The 20,646-nt window shown below is 54.1% G+C and overlaps 1 protein-coding gene across 1 annotated transcript in view; it reads right to left on the minus strand.

The window, feature by feature from the left end:
* Window positions 1-2,536: 2,536 nt before the first annotated feature.
* VPS37C (VPS37C subunit of ESCRT-I) overlaps window positions 2,537-20,646 on the minus strand; it is a 35,485-nt gene continuing 17,375 nt past the window's right edge. The window contains exons 2-5 of the mRNA XM_074336457.2: window positions 9,815-9,913; window positions 6,481-6,652; window positions 5,652-5,734; window positions 2,537-4,868 (exon numbers count right to left, since the gene is read on the minus strand). Of these exons, the coding sequence (XP_074192558.1) occupies window positions 4,137-4,868; window positions 5,652-5,734; window positions 6,481-6,652; window positions 9,815-9,907 (1,080 nt within the window). The 5' untranslated portion in view covers window positions 9,908-9,913 and the 3' untranslated portion in view covers window positions 2,537-4,136. The remainder of the gene's footprint in view (window positions 4,869-5,651; window positions 5,735-6,480; window positions 6,653-9,814; window positions 9,914-20,646) is intronic.

Raw genomic sequence — 20,646 nt, forward strand, 5'->3', positions numbered from 1 at the left:
GGCCTCACGGGTTCCCTAAGAAGACGAAGGAGCGTGAGATCACATCTCGGGTCTGGGGCCTTTTCCCACATGACTGGTCACTGTATCCACCGGGAGCAAGGGACGTCAATGGTCCCAGCCACAGAAGCCACTCTGAGAGAGCAGCAGGGGGGTTACTACAAGGATACTGGGGTCAGGGGGTGCTCTCAGAATCAGGGAGCTGGAGGCACTAGCATGCCAGAAGAGCCTGGTCAGCCCTCTGCCCCCACCAACACCCTCCAACTTGGCTCCCCGCTCTCCCCCTGCTCAGGACTCAAGTCCTACAAGAGCCCAGTCGCCCAGCCCAGGGCACGGATCTGCCCCTGACTATGCCGGGGACCCAGAAACAGGGACAACCAGTTACCATCCTGTGCTTGGCAGAGGGGTCCTCAAAAGGGAGCTCAGCAGCTTCTGTTAACGGGGGCAGAAAACGTGACGCACCAGGAGTCCCGTACCAGAGCCTTTCTCCATAAAAGCTCTTTCATCTCTGGCTTGACCACCACACAGGGGCCTCAGGGCAACCACAGCCTACTTTAAGAACAGCTCTCCCACAAAAAACGCTGCTTGCACGCAAATGTCTCTTTAGAAGACATTTTCTAAATGGTGGCAGATGCATTCCAAAAAGGTCTGGTTAAGCAACCGAGTGGGAATGATCTCAGCCTTGGAGGCGCCTTTACCAAAGTCCAGCCTTGGTGGGGAGACCCAGCCCACAGGCTGACAGTTAGTACGGCTCCTGCAGTGAGCGCTCCAGGCCACTCCCTCAGCCCTACAAGATGCCACGATGGGACCTGGGCGACCTCTTCGTCCACATTCCTGCCAAACAGCAACCTGCCAGAGCAGAGCAGGGGCTGCCCCTCAGCCAGAGGGCAGCGCTCACCTGTCTCCCACCCCAGCCCATTCCCCTAAATTGTTATTCACCTGACCCTCAGAGGTGGTTGAGTGTGCAACCTGATTCTAGCACATTCTCCTCACGTTAAGTCACGGACCGTGAAGACCCAAAAGGAAAGCTCACTGTGACCCCAGCCACAAGTGTGGCTTCGGAGTTGTCAAGCATTTGGCTCGGGGAGCACTGAGTGGGACTAAATGAACCTGACAGCTGAAAGGATACATCAGATGGCCTACCCCCAGATCACTCAGCAAAGTGTCCTCACTAAGCTAGGGATCTCTGAGGCTTTTGACACTTAGGGTCAGTCCCCCATGCAGCCCACTCTGTAGCAAGAGGCCCATTGTGGTCTGGCAGAGGGTGCCAGGTGATCTGATTTCACCAGGTGAATGCTGGGTGGGGAGGGGGCGAGGGAGTGTCTGAGAGCCAGGATGTGCTAGATCTGAGGTGTGGAGGGCCTGGAGAGAAGGGAGAGCAAGAACCAGTAGGGGTGCCACGCAGTGGGTGACCAGCTGAAGCATCTGAACCAAGTCCTTTCTTAGAAGGTGGCACTCCCTCGCTTCAGCCCTTCTGTGCACCCTGCCACCACTCTGGGACCAACCCAAATTAAGTGACAGGACTGTGCTCCCTGGGTGAGATTTTCATCCTCTTCCTACAAAGCCAGGTTGTCTTCTAGTTCTCCTGGGTGTCCTGGACACATTCAAGATAAGGGCAGAGTTCAGGAGGGGGCAAAAGGCAGTAAACATTTCGCCGGAGCCCAGGGGCTCTCAAATGTGGGTTCAGATGCCCCCAGCTTTTCTCAGGATTGTGGCTTCTCGAAGCCTGACGACGTCTGGTACCACAAAGCCATGAGAGGAGCCCCTGCAGCCAGGTCAGACAGAGCCAGGTGGAAGACCCAGCCCCGTCCCTCTAGGGGGTGTGCCCTGATCAGGGAACCACACATGTGGCCATTTGCAATATTGGTGACTTGGCATCTCCGGGCATCGTCCAGGCAGCCTACCCTTGTCACCTTGCAGGGAAGAAAAAGCACAAGGGCTGACTTGAAGGTCCATCAGAAACCTGGTCTGCTGACTCCCCCAAAGCTGCCCTTCCTGCTGAAAGCACAAGCTCCTCCCAGGCCTCATGAGAACCAGCTGGGTTTGGGGAGCTAGCAAGGGAGGCAAGCTGGGCGATGGCAGGAGACCGCTAGGCTCCTTAGCCAGTTGATGAGCCTGCTGCCCCTCCATCCCAGTACAGAAACCGGACGGGAAGGCGCAGGCTGGCAGCAGAGGTGCCCGTCAGCCCAGCAGGTGGCAGGAGTGTGCTCGCTGCACAGCATCTAGCAGGGGCCGTGGCCTCGCAGGGCCCAAGCTGTCTGCCCAGGAAGAGGCAAACGTGCAGGCTCCTGCATGACAGTGCCTAACAAGGAAAACCAGAACAGGAAAGGGAAATGCTGTAACACAGGCCTGGGGGTGAAGGCGCATGAGGGCAGCAGCCCAAATGAGGAGGCCCAAGTAGATGGGGCTTTGTGGGTGCGAATCAGGGGCCTTTCAGCAGAGCTGATCCTGCAGACTGCGGAAGAAATCAATGCCTGCCCCTCCCTGCTGTCCCAAGCAGCCACCTCTCCACTTCTCAAATCCACGGGAGCCACAACACTGCATGGAACGCCTCGACATTTATTATGGCAATTATTTATACAACATACAGGCAGTTGTTCATCCAGTTCCGAAGCACACAAACCAGTAGAGTCCATTAGTGACTTCTCTTTATAAATAACTTAGAAGCGAGCACAATTGGCAAGGAACCGATGGTGCCCATGGAGCATCTCGTCTGCGCACCTGCTTGCGGCACGCAGGCGGGCGGGGGCAGGCACCAGGTCGAGTTTCCTCATTGGCCCCCAGCACCCCAGGCCACCAGATGCTGGGGACTCGTGTAGTGGACATTTCAAGGCACATATGACTTCCTAACCCATAGCAGCTCCAGGGTCTGCCCTTGAGACCTGGCTCACACCTGGGACAACCAAGTTAATGCTTTGCTCATCACACCCCCTTTGGTCTATTGTCAGTTTTATGACTGAATATGCTTAAAACCCCCAATGTGTTGAGGGCTGCATGTGGCACGGAGTCACAATCCTTGCCCTTTACATTCTGAAAACAAGAGAGATGCAAAGAAATGGACTCCAGCATAGTGATGGTGTTTTAGAAAGCACCATTTGGGAGGTTACTGTTAGGGCATCTTTTGATGTCTGTCTTAGGAGGGATATTGGGGCTGGGGGAGAGTTACATCAGGGAAGCCAGAGGACGGGGATGAAGGAAGGGGCTGCTGCAAATGAGATTCAAGGCACTAAAGGAGTGGGCAGAAGGGGCGGGCCTCAGGAAAAGTCAACCGGAAGCGGAGGGCCCAGAGGAAGGCCCAGAGAAAAGAGCATGGCTGGGGAGGTGACGGGGCCCTGCACTCCTACACGAGCCCCAATGTGACCACAATCTCCTGGGCCCGAGCTGCCCACTCTCCTCCAGCCAGAAGGTCCAAGGCAGCCCCCTGGATTTTCTAACCAGTGCGAGCAAGGTCTGGGGTCCACCTTCACAACCCTGTTCTTGCTGCACTGGCCCTGCTGCTGTCACTCAAACCAGCACATAGGTCAAGCTTATCTGTCATCAGCACATCCGAGTTCAGTTATGGCTTTATGGAACTTAGAAATCATGGAGTGTTTTTCCTAACTCTTCTCTCCCTCTGATCCAGCCCTAGCCATGGTGCGTGGGGCAGGCCATCCCTGAATGGACCAAAGAAACACACAGCACTGCATCCCTTGGTGTGGGCACCACGCTGAATATGCCAAATCCCAGGGGAGGGGGCTGAGCGGGGGCCGAAGTCGCCAGCCCGTCACGGAGGTAACTGCACTGGGTTCAGGTGTCTGGGAGTGTGAGCACAAGGTGTTCACACATGCGTGGCTCGCTGACAGACACCCACAGACAGGGCTTATCTCCAGCCTGGAAGCACCAGGCAGGTGAAAGCCAGCCACTGAGAGGAGGCACCGCTTCCCTGGGAGGGAAAGGCCTGTGACTCACTGCTGCTGGTGCCTCCAAGCCGGTCACACTGCCCAGTGCCTGGCGGGGGTCTGCAGGCTCCCTGCTAGGTCCCCCCCAGTCCACGGGGAGTGCTAACTCCACTTCCAATTTCACCTCGAATCTCAGCAGTAGGTGGGCCAAAGGTTGTGGTACAGGTGGAAGCAGGGAAGGGCCGAGGGCCAGAAAGGTGTCTAATACCCAGGCCAGGCGGGACCCTGAGGTGGTGGAAACCCATAGGGAGGGGCAGGCCCAGTGGGGTAGGGGGGCTGCGGGGGGCCTGAGGACGGAGGCTGGCCTGGGAAGCCCGGGAGTTGGGGCTGTGTTGGGTAGGGAGGTTTTCTTCCTGTGGAGAGGTAGGGGGGCTGTTGAGGATAACCAGGATTGGGTGTCCGGCCCCCCGCCAAGGGGTACCCAGGGCCAGGGGTACCAGTGGGGGCGCCGGGATAGCCAGGCCGGGGTGGCGTGCTCCTGTGTGGGGCCCAGGAGTAGCCCGCAGCAGCCCTGGGTCCCGGCTGGGCTGACGGGTAAGGGGAGCCCACAGGCCCACTGTAAGGAAAGGAGGGCTGGGACACCACGGCGAACGGGGCCGGCTGGAGCTCGCCGTGGGCGCTGGGGCCCACAGGCATGCCGGGGGACGGGCTGTAGGGCAAAGGGTAGGGGGGCACTGCCGAGGGCTGCAGTGGCGGGGCGGGCTGCTCTTCAGCCACAGGGGGCGTGGCCTGGGGCACCGGGCGGGGAGGCAGGACCGGGCAGAGAGGAGGGGCATCGCCGGCGGGCTCCTGGGAAGCGCTCGGCTTCCTCACCACCTCCTGGAGCTTCTCCACACGAACCCGGCGCAGGTGGGACAGCATCCTCATGGCGGAAAAGTTCTCCAGAAACGTTTCCAAGGGCACCTCACCCTCCAGGAACTTCTCAGCCATGGTCTGGAAGACAGAGGTCTGGTGACAACAGGGGCCTCCTGGGAACAAGGCCACCCCTGACTCCCAGGATGAAGGTCAGCCGCGCCCCCCCAGCTCAGCCTCCTCAGGAACTCCCTACCTTCTCTGGCCCCCATTTGGGGATTTCTCCTTCTGGCCCTGATCACTGCTGACATAAAGAGCTCATTTGTTTTCTGTCTCCCTCAGCAGAATGTCAGCTCCTGGAGGGCAGGGGCTATCTGTCATGGTCAACACTGTCCCCTGCCTCTGGCCCTGTGCCAGGCTCCCAGTGGCTATTGCATGTATGTGTTGAATAACTAGATGAATACCAGTTGCTCGGTCCCTAGTGCAGGCCAGCGCAGGGGCTGGGAGGCCCAGGCAGCTTCTCCCACCCAGTGCATGGAGAAGTGGAGGGAGCCAGCCTGCCCAGAGACCGAGAGAGGCTCAGAGGGCAGCAGAAAGGAGAGCGGGCAGCCTGGGTGGGAGGGGCTGCAGGCCTGGCGCCAGTCCTTGGGGCTCCTGCAGCACCGCCCTCCCATCCAGGCCTGCCAGTTGCCCATGACCTGGCGATCAGTCGCCCTTTTCTGCTTCAGCCATGAGACTGGGTTCCTGCTCTCTGCGTCCAAAAGGGCTTCCAATGGAACTAAAGGTGTCACTCATCTTTGCCACCTACTGAAGCCCCATGTCCACCCCCCACCCCACCCCCGCTGCAGACACCCAGCATACAAGGGCTCCTGCTCCAGGTGCTGACACCCTTCAAGGGAGAGAGGGTGTCAACGGCCATCTCACCTCAGACTCTTCTTCAATCTTCATGCCTTCAATCTGCAGAAGGTCTAACAAGGTCCCTGGCTGCAGAGCTGAAGAGAATTTCTCTGGAAAGGAGGGCAGAAAGTTCAACAGTTCATAAGTGCCTATGTATTTACTGTTGGAGGCTGAGGTTTCAGCAAAGGCTTGCAGAGTGTCCTGTCTGCGGGAGGCCCCCCCACCCTGGAGCAGAGCCCCTTTTGGTCCAGTTCCCTTAGGTCACCTTCCTGAGCAGAGAGGAGCTCAACAGAGCCCAGCCCAGACCTTGGCTAACCACCCTCCCCAACGCCAGCCTGGGAAGCCAAGACCCCGGCTTCGGAGCCCACCAACCACCCCCAACCCTGCTCTGCCTCCAAGGGGCTGACTTCACCTGTCTGAGCACCGAGTTCTTCACCATCCAGCCAGGGACAGCCCCTCCCACCTTCAGAGATGATGAGCGGGACCAGCTCTGTAGAGCTGAGCTGGCTGCGGTGACAGCCGCAGCGCAGGCTCTGATTTGAGTCCCAAGTCCCCCTCTAACTAGCTGTGTAACCCTGGCCAAGTTCTTGAATCTCGCTGAGCCTCCTTTTTCTCATCTACGAAATGAGAGTAACAGCAGAACCTACCCTTAGATGCTGTTGTGAAAAAATGTTTGGAAAGCGCTGAGCACAGGGCTGGGACATGGTGACCCTCAGTAAGTGCTGGCCCTTTCCTGTCCTGGGGAAGGGAGAGGGCATCTAGTCTTCCATGCTCTTCCAGCAGTTCAACTTGCACGGGACTCTGAGTTAATAGAAGAGCCCCCCAGAGCACACTCCCAGGATCCGGCCACCCCTACCCAGTTTTGCCTTCTGCTCCTGGCACCGTTCCACAAGTTTCCGGAGCTCCTGGTACTTGTCCGAGAGGTTTGAGCGGCTGATCTCCAGGGGACCTTGGAACTCCAGGTTCTGCTCAGCCAGGCTCCGGTTGGTGGCCAGTGCCATCTCCCGTTCCAGCTGCAGGTCCTGGACCTACAAGAACAGGACACTTGACCATAAGAGTCACCACCAGCGCCCACCGCGTGGCAGGCTGGACCAGGGGCTTCTGGGACACATTGTGGTGGGGGAACCACAATATTCAGCCCTCAGCGCGCGCCAGATGGACCTGCGTTCAAACCCCGACCGAGCACTCTGACCCAGGCACCTCGTTGCATCTTTATCCAACAGCCGGTGTGGTAGATACACGTGGAAAACTGACACTGAAAGTTAACAGCTTGCCCGAGACCACACGGTGAGCAGGAGCCAGGCCCGCCACAGGCTGTGCAGAGCTCCAGGGAGGAGGTGGACCAATTTATATGAGAAAGTCACAGGCCTTCTAGCAGGGGAGGGACCCAAAGTCTCAACCATGTACCCACAAGATTCAGAGTTGAGTGACCTACTGAGGTGGACTGAGGCGGCCCAGGCCAGACCACAAGCCAGATATGCAGTAAGGCTCCAAAGTGAAGTTACTCTGAGGAGTGAGAAAGCCAAGGCCAGGCTGTGACACTGATTCAGGAGACTTGTCCCTGCATAATAGGCCACATGTGTGTTCTGCAGAGAAGCTGTGCGAATGAGCTAATTGAGGGGCCCCGAGAACTAGAGGGGAGTCCCCACAGCCAGCAGGGGACTCCCACCAACACAAGGTGACCTGTGGCCACCTGAGGCCCTAATGCCAACCTTTGCACCTGGATGTGCCCCCTTAAAGCACTTCCACAAGCGGAGCAGCGCTTTGTCCCTCAGCCAGGTCCTTTGTTGACACCAGCTGCGACAGTGGCAGCCACGGGAACCCTTCCCAGACCTGCTATGGCCTGAAGCCCCGTCCATTTATCAGGGAGTCATCTTTACTGAGAGGAGGGCAGAGAGTCAGACGCACCACCCCTGAGACAGTGGGACCCACAGCACCACGTGGCACCAGGAGAGAGGACTCAGCACGCAGCTGGGTTAAGACGAGCTTCCCCACAGCAGCCACCAGGGCAGCTTCTCAGCCTTAGGCAGCGCGTGAGGAGCCAAGCCGGATTGGCTCATCGCCCACCAGACACAGGAGGTCACAGGCGTCCTGGAAGTGGGGACTTCTGGGAGGCCTGCCCTCCTGCCAATCCCATCAGAGGGCCCTGAGAACACACTGGAAAGAGGGACATCACAGCAACCTTCCCTCCAAGGATGTGGCCCAGGGAGGGTGGGGTCTGCCCATGATGGCAAGTGCCCCATAACTAGGCAGTCTGGTTTGCTGCCACAAATACTGCCTTAAGTCACTCGTCAAGTACACTGACTCAGGGACAATGACACCGGTGAGTTTCAATCTCATTGTTACTAAGAGCCTTACTGGCCTGAAGCCCTCTGCTCAGCCACCCCTTAGGGGGCCCCATGAATGTCCACTGTCTTTTCCCTGGGTCTTAACCAATAAATCTCTGCTGTTTCATTTCCCCCAGACCTTGTCCTACCCATTTCTGTCCCTCTCTCCACAGCCCCCCAGATCTTTCTCCACTGGGGTTAACTATGAAGCCCCTCACCCGTCATTTATAAGAGGCCAGCGAAACAGTTCTAACCCTGCCCTAAGGGGCCCACCTGCCATGTTTCGAACCCTCATTCACATTCTTCTACGTGAAGAGATGTCCCCTACTCACTCCCTTTCCTCCAAGCAATGTCCACATCCCAAACTAAACGGCTCCCATCTCTGTCTTCACAGTCCCACACGACTCAACTACTGTTCTATTCTACGGTCCGTGGCAGAAAGCTAGTCCGAGGGGCTCTGGAAGTCTAAGAAACCCACCCTCCTTCGTTCCCCTTGATCCTGTGAATGTTCTTCTCTTCAGAAAATCCAAATTGATTACATCGTCGGGCATGGTTGCACGCCACAGAATTCAAGTTGCCGTCTGCCCAAGAGGGGTTTCTGCTTACATTTTCCGTGATTCTGCCACAGATTCGATCGGCCTGTCCAGCTTGGGTGTCAGTTAATTCTAATTGTGTAAAGGGTTGCTTCTACGAAGCGTGCGCTTTAGAGCCGGCCTTGGAATTCCTGTAACACGGCGCTCATGGCAGATTCAAGATTTCCTTGGTGCTTAATGCGACTGACGAAGAAGTGAATGTGGAGGAGTGGAGACCTGCGCCGTGCCAGCGCAGAGCCAGGCCCTGGCAGTGCTCACAGCCTAATGAACCACAGGAGCCACCTGTGGCATTTCACCAAGACAAGCCTTGCTTCATGTCCCCGCTGAATGAGCTCAGGGTGGCAGGGCGGCCACGTCGAGTCCCCAGACCTCTCCTCACACTCCGCCCCTCCAGCCCCAGCGAAGTTTGCTAATTTGGGTGGGTGGGTGGGGGCAGTGAAAGTACAGCACAGCCAGCAGCGAAAATACGTCCACACTGTGCATCCCCTTACAGAGAGGGAAGTGCTCTGGGGAAGCGGACGCAAGGAGGGGCTGGATGGGGTGGCTTCCTTGTTTTGGTGAACATATGAATTCACAGAAGAGACACACCACACCTGTGCATCAGGAAAAAAAAATACACACACACACACACTCTCTCCAAATGCTAACCAAGGGAGTTTGGCAGATTTGTTTGTCCCTCCCTCGCATTAGGAGCAGCAGGCAGTGGCTTCCGGTACAGTGAACAGGCTGCAGCCACTCAAGGCATAACTGCGTGTATCCAGCTCTGTGACCACATCCCATCGCCGGCCTCTCTTACCTTGCAAGGGAGTCAACAGGGTTGTGGAGACGGGAGGGAATGAGGGAGGGAGGGAAAGCCCTTTATAAAAGTGTAAAGCTCTGCACTGACAGAAGAGTTTTCATTCCCATGAGGAATGTGATGAGGGGCTGAGAGGCTTGGCTGCCAGTGGCAGGAAACAGGATCTGACCGGCAGGTGAGCCCACAGCCCAGCCGGAGCATGGCTCCTCCTGAGCTGCAGGGTCTCAGGGGCCCGGGGCGAGGCAGGCAAGGACTCCTGGGGCAGGTTCACGCACGGACCCTACACTCGCCGGCACTGCCCCCCAGAACTCCCAGAGTCACCAGGAACTGGGCTGACACCTCAGGGGTGTCTCTGGCTGGGTCCCAACCCAGGGGGAAGGCCACAGAATAGGGAGATGAACAAGCCAGCGGCTTTAAGGAGGGCCTCAGTCCCCTCTGCTGGCCTTTCTTTGGGCCCAGGGTGGCGTCCTCTACCTCAGGGGACTCCTGGGCCAGCCGGTCAATGGCCTCCGGGTCATTCTGCATCTCCTCCAGCTCTTCCAGGGTCTTGTCTTTCAGCGTGTCCATCTTTGCCTGTGAACACAGGATAACACTGATGGAAGAGATCCCAGAGCCCACACATCTTATCTGCTACGTGAGTTTCCCGAGGACGCTTCCGCTCCACAGGGAGGCTCAAGGGAGGGAAGGTCCCATTGAGTGTATTCCTGCCGCCCTGCCCAGCCCCTCTCCCCAGAGACCAAGGAGCCACTCCTCCCCCCCCAAACCATGAACAGCAGGGTATGTGGAAGCACCCAGCAGCCGGAGAGAAAACACAGATGAAGCTCCACAAGGAGCAGATGGAAAAGGCAGAAGACAGCCAGGCAGCCAGGGACGGAGACAAAATTGGCCCAAGGCAGCCTGTGAGCCCTGATGCCAGCAGGCCCTCTGGTAGGTGTCTATTTCCATCTGAACCAGAAATACACCCAACCTTCACACGCAGGGGCCTTGCGGGCTAGCATCACAGGCTCAAGTGCGTCGCTGCTTGTTATATTTAGGGGACCCACAATCTTGGGTCCCCTCAAGTGTTCTCTGCAACTGCAGTCCAAGCCACATGCCACAAAAATGGACTGTCATATTCGCATCCCCATCCTAACAGGGGAAAAAAAATCACCAATTGGCCTCTACGGCAATCAGGAGGGAAAAAAATTGACAGACCCGAATGGAATGTCTACTTTGAGAAAAAGCTGGTTTCAGCAGTCCTCTCCCTCTGTCATTCTGCCCAGAGGGACACTGAGAGATTGTCTGTGTGACAAGGGGTCTCAGCCAGGCCCCAGGGACCAAGAAGGAGAGGAAGCATAAACACACGAATACACACCAAGTGCTGGCTTCCTTCTGCTGACAGGATCCTGTGTCTGTGTTTTATCTTTTCTAGATACGCGTTTTATAGCCTTAATGTTGGTTTTTTCATTGACAAAGGTTATGTTCATTTTCTAAAAATTCCAACACCACGGGCAATCTGGAGTCCCCCACTCCCCGTGCTCCCCTGAGCAGTACCTACTACCTGGCCAGGGACGTGTTTTGGAATCAAGGAACAAGGTTACAGCCAGAAGAAACCTTCTCTGGGTCTCTGTTTCCCCACCTGTGACAGGAAGGGAAAGGCATCTCCTAGAGTCATCAGAAAGGTGGAAAGAGAAACGAATACTGACCACACGCCTCCATTTTCCAGGAAAGTCCTGCTCTACTCCTCACATTACAACATAGCTATTAATGGTGCCCCCTTTCATGTTCAAAAGTGTTCCAGGTTAGACGACTAACAGGCAGGCCTCAGATACTGTGGTTCGGTTCCAGACCACCACAAACAAGCGAGTGTCGCAAATAAAGTGAATGGCAATCTTGCTGGTGGGGGGATCTTGCCTTCAATTTGCAAAAAACACGCACCCCCACTGGTGAACCACAGCCAGGTGACATACGCCTGTATACAGCCACTTTACCGATAAGAGCTATCCACACAGGGTCACCTCCACAGCCTGCCATCCACTGAGGGATGCACGGAGCCCCCAACCTCACAGGAAGGAATGCCAAGCTTTGGTGTGCACTGGAACCCCAGGAGACACTCACTGAAAACACAGGTGCCCCAGCCCTACCCGCGGAGCTCTGTGTCAGTTATGTCAGGGAGGGGCCCAGAAATCCAGCCCCTCTCAGGAGATGCTGATGCAGCCGACCCGGGGCCAGACTGTGAGAAAGACAACAGCTCCTTGCTAGTCCTGTGACACAGAGGCTCCTGGTTACTGAGCACCGCTGTTCAAGCTTTACATGCGCTATCCCTAATCCTGCAAGGTGGCGACAACCGTCCCACTGCCAGATGCCACAGTCAAAATTCAAATCTGCACTCTATCCACAGCTCACCCTGCTGCTCCTGAACCTGTGGTCTAAAAGCTGGGGCCTGGTACAGCAGACCGCACGGGCCCGCAGCAGCAGCCAAACTCCAGGCATGGTGCTTGTACATGGCACACTGTGCCATCTGCCAGGAACTGGACTAGCGGAGCAACATCCTGAAGATCTGAAACACGCCAGGGGCGAGGGCTCGGTCACAGACCTGGTCTGAGTCCCGGGCCCTGCCACTAACCAGCTGCGGGACCTCACCTAAATGGAACCTCCCTGAGCCTCAGGTTCTTCATCTGTACAATGGGTTGGTGCGAGGTTCAATGAGATAACAGGCAGAGCACTGGCTCAGCATGAGGCCTGGCCTAGAACAAGTGCTGGTGAAAGAATTCAGCATCACAGAACTCATTTATTCCTAAGGCCTCCATGACAGCCCAACCGAGAACTTGTGGGGCCCCCGAAGCAGCAGGGCCCAGCCCTACTCCACCCAGGGAGGGACCTGCCACAGAACGCCAGGCTGAGCACCGAGATACCCCGGGACGAGAATGGAAACCCCAGCCTGGGCAGCTGGCCAACCACACACACACAGCACAGCAGAGCCCCAGGCAGAGCCGCAGTTCCCTAGGGTGGGCACCGCTCTCCCCGTCGACCACTTGCCACACACAGGAGGTGCCGCGCTCCTCGCTCAGCCAGTACCACACCTAAGGCAGCAGCAGACTGCACAGTCTGTCTCAGGACACCTTTCACTCCTAACATTACAGAAGATCCCAAAGAGTCTTCATTTATGTGGATTTTAGCTATCAGTATTGACTATATTCAAAATGAAAAGTGTGAGATTTTCACAACACAAGAATTCACAAGCACACACACTGACAGCCAGAAGGGTGACGTGATCATGTGCCATGTAGCCTCTGAAAACTCCACTGTATCCTCACGCAAGCAAGAAGAGTAAAAAGGAAAATAATGTCTTAGACTATGAAAAGTGTTCTGACCTCATGACAGCCCGGGAACCCCCAGGGATTTTGAGAACCACACTTAGGAGAATCAATTCAGGAGCAAGACTGCCCGGGTTTGAATCCCCCCTGACCCTTACCAGCCTCGCTGTTTCACCTGTAGCGCCTTACTTTCTCCTCTGTTAGAACAGCCGTGCCTGTAACCGTTAGCACTGCCTCAGTATTTGCCGTTGCTAGGACCCTCACAGCCACCTTGCACAGTGAGTATCGCTGGGACCCAACGTCAGATGAGGCTGAGAGAGGGAGGTATCCCGCCCAAGGACACGCAGCGAGATGGCAGTGCCATCACCACTCGGGGGGCTTTCTCACCACGTGCATCAGATTCACCTGGAGTCCTTACAGGAACCCCGAGTCCTACGTCTTCCTCCAGACGCAGAACTTGAGAATCTCCATGGTTCTTAATCTAATTTTTAATGAAGTTGTCATTTTAATGAAGTTGTCTATGGTCTGACTTTCCCCTCCTCCAGAAATGAAGGGAACTCAGGTGGGCGTGGCCTCATCTGACGGAGGAAAAGCAAAGACCTGGGAAAGGATGGGACTTGTCAACCAGTCCCTGCAGCGAGAGGCAGGATGGGAAAGCAGGGGCTCAACCCCTGCGTTGTTTCTACTGAGTGAGTCTCTGCCAGGACCCTGAATGTATGTCCCTTCAATGCCTCCGTCTTGGCATAGGTGGGACCGGACAGGCAGTGGGAGCTTACCTGAGAGGAGGCACCCATTTAGTACCCTGGCCACTTTCCCCCCCCCTCTCAGAAAAGGTATGTTTTCATTATAGGAACGTCAGCAAAACAAAATCTCTGTAAAACATTCAAGTATTCCACGCATTCTGAACTGTTTTCCCCCCGGGGCTGACATTATGAACCTCTGTGGGCCTAGTGTGTATGTCCATCCTTCTTGAACTTGTAGTGAACGTGGGCGTTCGATGGATGAGTCTGTCAAAGCCAAGGTGCCAAACCCCCTACCCATGGGTTTGAAAGCCCCAGGTCACCCAAAGGGCGATGCTGCTGAAACCTGTGTGAGGCTGCTGCTGCCGCTGCTGCTTGTACAAGGGACAGAGACGACAGCAGCAGCACTGAGGATGTAACTGTCACCAAAGTTTGGTAATAAGTGACTGTAGATATTTAGCAAAAAAGGAGACTTTCCTGGGTTAAATAAAGAAAGGCCAATCAAGAAGTCAGTGAGCAAGTGAGCACCCCAGACAATTCTGGGGTGAGCTGAAGTGTGCAGCCCACCATTCATTACACGCGGACCCCTGAGATCCGTTCCCCTCCAGCCACCATCCCAAATGATCATATTCCCCTGCAATCTAATGTTCCGACAGCTGACTGTTTGATTGCCCTGAACTTCCTCTGGCAAATATCCCTGTAACATTTTCCTGCTGATCCAAAGAATGACATTGTCTTTTAGACAGTGAGAAGTCTTCCCAAAGTGGAAAACGACCGAAACACACAGTTCTCCTAACTAGCCCACCCTGTGCCTGGCAGCAGGCCCCCAGAGCGTGGGCCCTTGATGGGGAAGAGGATTCCATTCTGTGTGGGGGATGTGCTGCCCCCACTCCAGGGATGCGTCTTCTAGAACAGGGGTCCTAGCTGCTGTCTGTGATAACTATTTCCGGCACTCCCTGATTGGGAAAGATGACCACCCCCAAATTCAGAAAAGAAACAGCTCAGGCCCGTGGCCATAAAAAGCCTCTCTCCTGCAGGCCATGCATCTTAAATGCCTCAAGGACTCCAGGTATGTTTCAGGTATGAAAAGCCTCCATTTCACAGACAGGTCCACCCCATCAAAATGACCTCTCACGGTCTGCCTGCATATTCTGGTGTTCTTGACACTGGTGGGAATGCAGCAAGTTTTCAACTGAGATGTGATTGGCCACAGTGGGGTGTGGGCTGTAGCACTTTCTTCTAATTCCACCTTCTCTGGTTTCTCATTCGACATCCCTCTCACATCTACCATGCCCATTTCACAGGTGGTGAAATTAAGGCAGAATGGTATGTGACTTGCCTGTGGTGACAAAGGAGGGGACACTTGACCTAGGAGCCCTGACGCTGGCCTGCTGCTCCTCCCCAGGCGCCTCCTCTCACAGCGCCTCACAAAGGACTCTTCTGGAATGAGGGGCGCTCAGACTCCCACCACATACGCCCAACATTGTCTTTTCTAGGGACTCCTTTTCCTTACGTATAAAACGGGTGAAGAAGCGGCGATGGTCACGTGGCCCTTGCTTCTGAGATCAAAGCCCTTTGCAAAGCCTCCCACTAACTTACTCCAGTAAGTCAAGTGAACACAAGGCTTAATCACCCCTATCTCAGGGATGAAAGGAGGCCCAGAAAGAAAAGCAAGGGTATTTCCAAAGGTCCCATAAGCCAAGCTGTTGGTATTTGAATTTCACAAGCACCAATGCCCTATGTACTCCCTCTCCCCTCCCAGGGGAGCCAGGAGGACACTCCCAGATGGCAGATTACGGGTGCACAAAAGCCCCAGGCCCCTGAGCCCTGCCAACTGCCCCACCCTCGCCGTCTGACAACATCTCAAGCCCCAGCAGGCAAATGCCTGTCCTGGGAGATTTATCAAGGCATCACCTGCCCGTGGAAGCTACTAGTGCCTTTCTTTCAAAAGTCAGAGAGGCATCACCTGGTCCTCAGGGCCACCCAGTGAGACTGAGAGTGGCGAACATTTCTCTGAGTCCTTAATTTGGAAGAGGAGGAAAGAACAAGGCCCACAAAGCAGGAGCCGCTGAAGCCTCGTTCTTGCTGCCGGCAGCGTTCAGCCTCCCAGTCACCCAGTGTGGCAGAAAAACCCAAACCAGCACTTCTCAGAGTGGCCACAACCAGCAGGGATGTCACAAAGCAGAGAACTGGGGGGTTCCTGAGAAGTTATCTGGGGACCCAGAGTTCTTGGGCTTTTGTTTCTGGAGGGCCTGAAAGTCCAATTACCTCCCCCACCCCGTGGCACCCAGGCCTAAGCCAGCCCCCTTCCACTTACCAAGGTACCCAGGAGGATGCTGGGTATTTCGGGGGGGGGGCAGTGTCTGGAGTCTGCTTTTTGGGGGAAGGGGACAGGACAGAAGAGTGAGGTGAGAAGAGGCAAGCCCCTTGAAGGGAAGGAGAACGTCTTGTTCACTTTTGTATTCCCAGCGGCACACAGATAGCTCACAACAATGTCTGCAGAAAAACGGACAGAAGCAGGGAGGGGGCCACCCACCCAGTCAGTCAGCGGGCGGCCGAGTCACCCAAGACAGGGGATGTGAAAACAGGGCTTCTCCCACTTTTTCATTCCTGCCTTCCTTTCTTCATGCCTTTACTGAAAAAGCATTTAGTGTTTATTAATGACTACCCACACATGCCAATTACTGTATAAGAACGCAAAGAAAGGACGGAAGGATACGTGGGGGCAGAGGGATGTAAATAAATCTGTATGGAGTGCTTACGATGTGCCAGACACAGCCTTAAAATGTGAAAACTGATGCTAATTCTCCAGCTATTCAGTTTGGTTTTAAAAGGCAAAAAAGTTCACAATGAATCACGGTGAATACAGGTGAGAGGGGCCATGACAGAGGTGGGGACCAGGGAGTAAGGATTAGGGGGGTGGACAGTGCTCAGGAGTGGGGGTGCGAGGAGCCCGCAGGGCCTCATGAAGGGGGCTGCTTATGCTGGGACAGTAGTCAGAGGGTCGGAGCAGGTGACCGCAGGGCCTCGTAGGAGCCACTGTGGGGCCGCATGGCAGGGAGGTGGGAGGCGAGGCTGGTGAGGAAGGCAGGGTCTGTTTGCATTCACAGGTACAGCGAGACAGTACCTCTTTGGGGGGCGACACCATCAACTCAAAGGAGAGCAGACTGGGAACAAGGTGGATGGCAACGCAAGGGCTAATCTGTGTTCCCGCCACCAGGAGAGGAAAATGTCACTGTTTCCTCACTAACAACCCCAGAGAAGGAAAAAAGCTTTCTTTTCTTTCTCTTTTTTTCTCCCTCTCTCTCCGCCCCTCCCTCACCTTTTTTGGATTTGTTTTATCTCCTCTACAGTTTTCACCTCCACCAGAGATCACAAATTCACAAACCCTCCGCCTACAGGGACAGGCAGGCACACCAGAGGCCAAGCCACTGGGTGGGGAGTGTGTCCCTCTGGAAAGCACGTGCTCCAGCCCAGCTCAGGGCCTCCTGCAGGTAGGAGGGCAGGCCCAGCTTTGCCAGACCTGCCAGATCTCCAAAGGAAGCTAGAAATGCAGATCTATGTGACACCTCCCCATTTTTAAGCTGCAGTAACCAATTCAAAGTTGTCAGAAATCCTGGGGAGACTGTGGTTTGTAACTCAAATCCACATGTCCTCTAAGAGAGACAGCTGCTATGCGGCCAGAGTCCACAGAAACGGAGGGAGGGCAGCGGGGTGGGGTGACACATTTTACAGGAGTCCTGGATTCCACAGGGGCTCACGGCCCCTGGGCCTTTGCAATCCACACACTGTGATGAGGGGAAAACAAAGTTTCTGGGCCCTGGCCCGTGCTGCTTGTATCTCCGGGTCTCACCTTCTTTCCATTACTTTGTGTCGTGACTGAATCAATCTCACGTGCCCTGAACCCAGAGAACATGATTTAGTGGAAGATATGAGGCCCAAAGACAACCACACTACATACACCCTGGTGGATTCAGGCCAGAGGTGGTGCCCTTTCTGGCCACTGGGGGGCGAGGAAGAGGGAGTATGTGGGGGCGGGGCTGCAAAATGTCCCCAAGGAGAGGAGATGCTGGGAAGGGCTCAAATTCAGGGCAGCCTTCCAGATCTGCCCTTAATGGGGGGAAAAAGCTACGCAGTGATGGATCTTGCTCAACGAGGATCTTTGCCAGGATCGTTCAGCTCAAAAACAAATAGTTTCAACTGATATCAGACCCTTTGAAAGGATAAACTCGGGGGGGGGGGGGGGGGGAGTAAAAATGCAGCATTTCCTAAGCGTGCGGTGCTCAGATCAGAGTGAGGCACGCCAGTCCCAGGGACGGCTGTGGTGCCCCTCTTCTGTCAAAACAGTTAATGCCACCATGCAGAGGAGAAAAGGACAGAATCTGGGGACAGATGCCCTGGGTTTGCACTTTGGCTCCACAGCTGCTTAGCTGTGTGACCTTGATTAAGTCCCTTAACCTCAGTTTCCTTCTCTGGAAAACGGGCATTATAATGGTATTCCCACCTTGGGGGCTACGTGCCTCGGATGAGCAGGGCTTTGCAGGCTACTGAGCATCAACAACTATTAATTATTCTGCCTCTCCTGAGTAATCTGATGATTAGGGGCTACTCCTGACACCCCTGGGGCTCAATATTGAGTCAAGCAAAATGACTGCTATTATTGAATCATAACACGGAACTGCAACTGGGCAGGCACTTCTGTTTTCCCTGGCTGTAATCACTATCCTCCTGACCGTTAACAGAAAACACTTCCTTGCCAGCTAATTCAAGCCTGAAATCACACTGCAAGGAGATTCTTGTAAATTTCCCATATCCACCTATGGTAACATACTAAGAAGTCATTACCATGGCAACCTGCACAGTTCAAACTGCAAGTGTTACAGGAAACTGGCCCCATCCCACCCCTCATGTCAAGAGGGCTACTTAGAAACCTTCCTAATCTACTGCTACTTAATGAGGAAATATTTGTTGACCCAATCTGATAGAATGAGTCCAGCCACACACCCAAGTATCAGACTGTTGAGTCACCTGACTTCCCACAGGAGGTGATAACAAATCAAACCACCATGCTCCCCTCACCTGGCCCAAAACATTATCGAATTGGTCCCACAATTTGAAAAGTTAGTGTGTAAGCCCCCAAAGGGACACCTTTTCAGTTTTTACTCTTTCTAAGGAATTTCTGGAGTTAGGGTTAGAGTTGGAGATCCCTCCCCACCCCCAATGCTAAACAGTTAAGATAGTGTGAAAGATAATGGAAAGAGTTCAGGTCTTTAGAGGTGAATGTCCCTGGATTTAAATCCCAGCTTGACCTTTTACTAGCTATTTGACCTTGGGCAAATTATTCAGTCTTTCTTATTCTGTTTCTCATTGGTAAAATGAGGCTAATCTCACCAACATCATGGGGTTGTTTTAAGGATTTAAGGAAAATTAAACAAGTGAACCTCTGAAGGTGCTAGCAAAAGTACCAAGCAGGTGTTAGGTAGTATTAACTCACACCTTATTGTGTAAAATGCCTGATAACCTTGCCAGGCAGCCAGTTAGGCTGGGCTCTGAAAGAGCCGGTCCCAGAGGAAAGCATAGGTGTGGCTTTCTGAAACAGGCTCCAAACCAATCTGAACAGAGGTCCTCAAACATAAGCGAGCCCCTACACCTGGGGGAGTGGGAGGGCGGGATTATCCAGTCTCTTAGGACAAGGCTTTTGCAGAAAATTGTCATCTGTACATAAATATTTACATAACGACTGACAGAATGCTTCTCCAGTCCACTGAAAAATTCCATCTGAGCCCTCTTTTCCCAAAGTCAGGCCCCCAAATGAGAAGACCCTGGAATGATGAGCTCAGTCACCATGCCAAATGCAGAGGTTACTCTCATCACCTCTTTTTTTCTCCCCAAACTAGACTCCCCTCCCAAACAACCTCCGTTTCCATCAGCACCCTCACTTCCAATCCTCTAGGCCATCCCGAAGGCACAGGCCTCCCCCTGATATACAGCCACCAGGCTTTATCTAGTCGTTGCTCCAAAGTCTTTTTTTTTTTAAATTTATTGGAGTGACAATTATTAGTAAAATTACATAGATTTCAGGTGTACAATTCTGTATTGCATCATCTATAAATCCCATTGTGTGTTCAACACTCAGAGTCAGTTCTCCTTCCATCACCATATATCCAAAGTCTTTTAAATGCATCCATCCTCATCCTTCTGCAAACTCCAAATGGGGCTTCCCACCTCCAGTGTCTCTTCCTTACAACTACCTGGATTCACTTTTTTAAACTCTTTTTCCTGCTCCCTCTGCCTTCCCTAAAGGTAGTCATCTCTTCCCTCCCTCCTCCGTTTACCTCCCACCCACCCTGCCTCCGGCTGGAGTGGTCGGGCAACACTGTCAGGATATGGCGCCTCCATCCTCTTCTCCCACTTGCCTGGTGTACAAACAAGGTCTGATCAAACAATACGATGAATGTTTACATTTTTAAAAATTTATCACAGTAGAAGACACATTGCCACTAATCCTCCTCAAAATACCCCCCTCACTTCGAACACGCTTATCCCATCGTTCTTGCCACTTTCTGAAGCGGTTCTGGAAGTCCTCTTTCGTGTCTTTAGTTGCGCTGCCGTGGCTGCCTCGATGTCCTGATTCATTTTGACTTTGGGGAAGAGCCAGAAGTCGCACGCTGCTAGATCCGGTGAATAAGGTGGATGAGGACACACCGTCATATTTTTATTTGACAGAAATTGTCGTATACCAGAAGCGATGTGTGAGACGGGAGCACTGTCATGATGGAGGATGATTTACGGCACCCTTTAAAACACACCTTCTCTCAACCGTAGCTCACAGCCAACTGACTGCACAGAACAAGTTGAAAGTTGTCACACATTGATACTAAGGTTCAACACATCTCTTCCCATATTGAAGATCCCTGCCTTTCCATTGGATGGCACTTGGCAGCAGCATTAACCATATTTTGTGATCACAACAGAAAGGCTTCATGTCACACAAAATAAAACATTACAGTGTGTCCTCATCCACCTTATTCACCGGATCTGGCACTGTGCGACTTCTGGCTCTTCTGCAAAATCAAAATGACCAAGAAAGGTAAACATTTTGAATTGATTCAGGACATCAAGGCAGCTGTGACAGCGCAACTAAAGTCCTCACGGAAGAGGACTTCCAGAACTGCTGTGGAAAGTGGCAAGAACGATAGGATGAGTGTGTTCGAAGCGAGAGGGAGTATTCTGAGAGGGAATAATGCCCTACCTCCTCACCTCTGCTGAT

This window comes from Rhinolophus sinicus, chromosome 14, assembly GCF_057876585.1.
Source record: "Rhinolophus sinicus isolate RSI-liver-muscle chromosome 14, RSI-T2T, whole genome shotgun sequence".
Taxonomy (NCBI): Eukaryota; Metazoa; Chordata; class Mammalia; order Chiroptera; family Rhinolophidae; genus Rhinolophus; species Rhinolophus sinicus.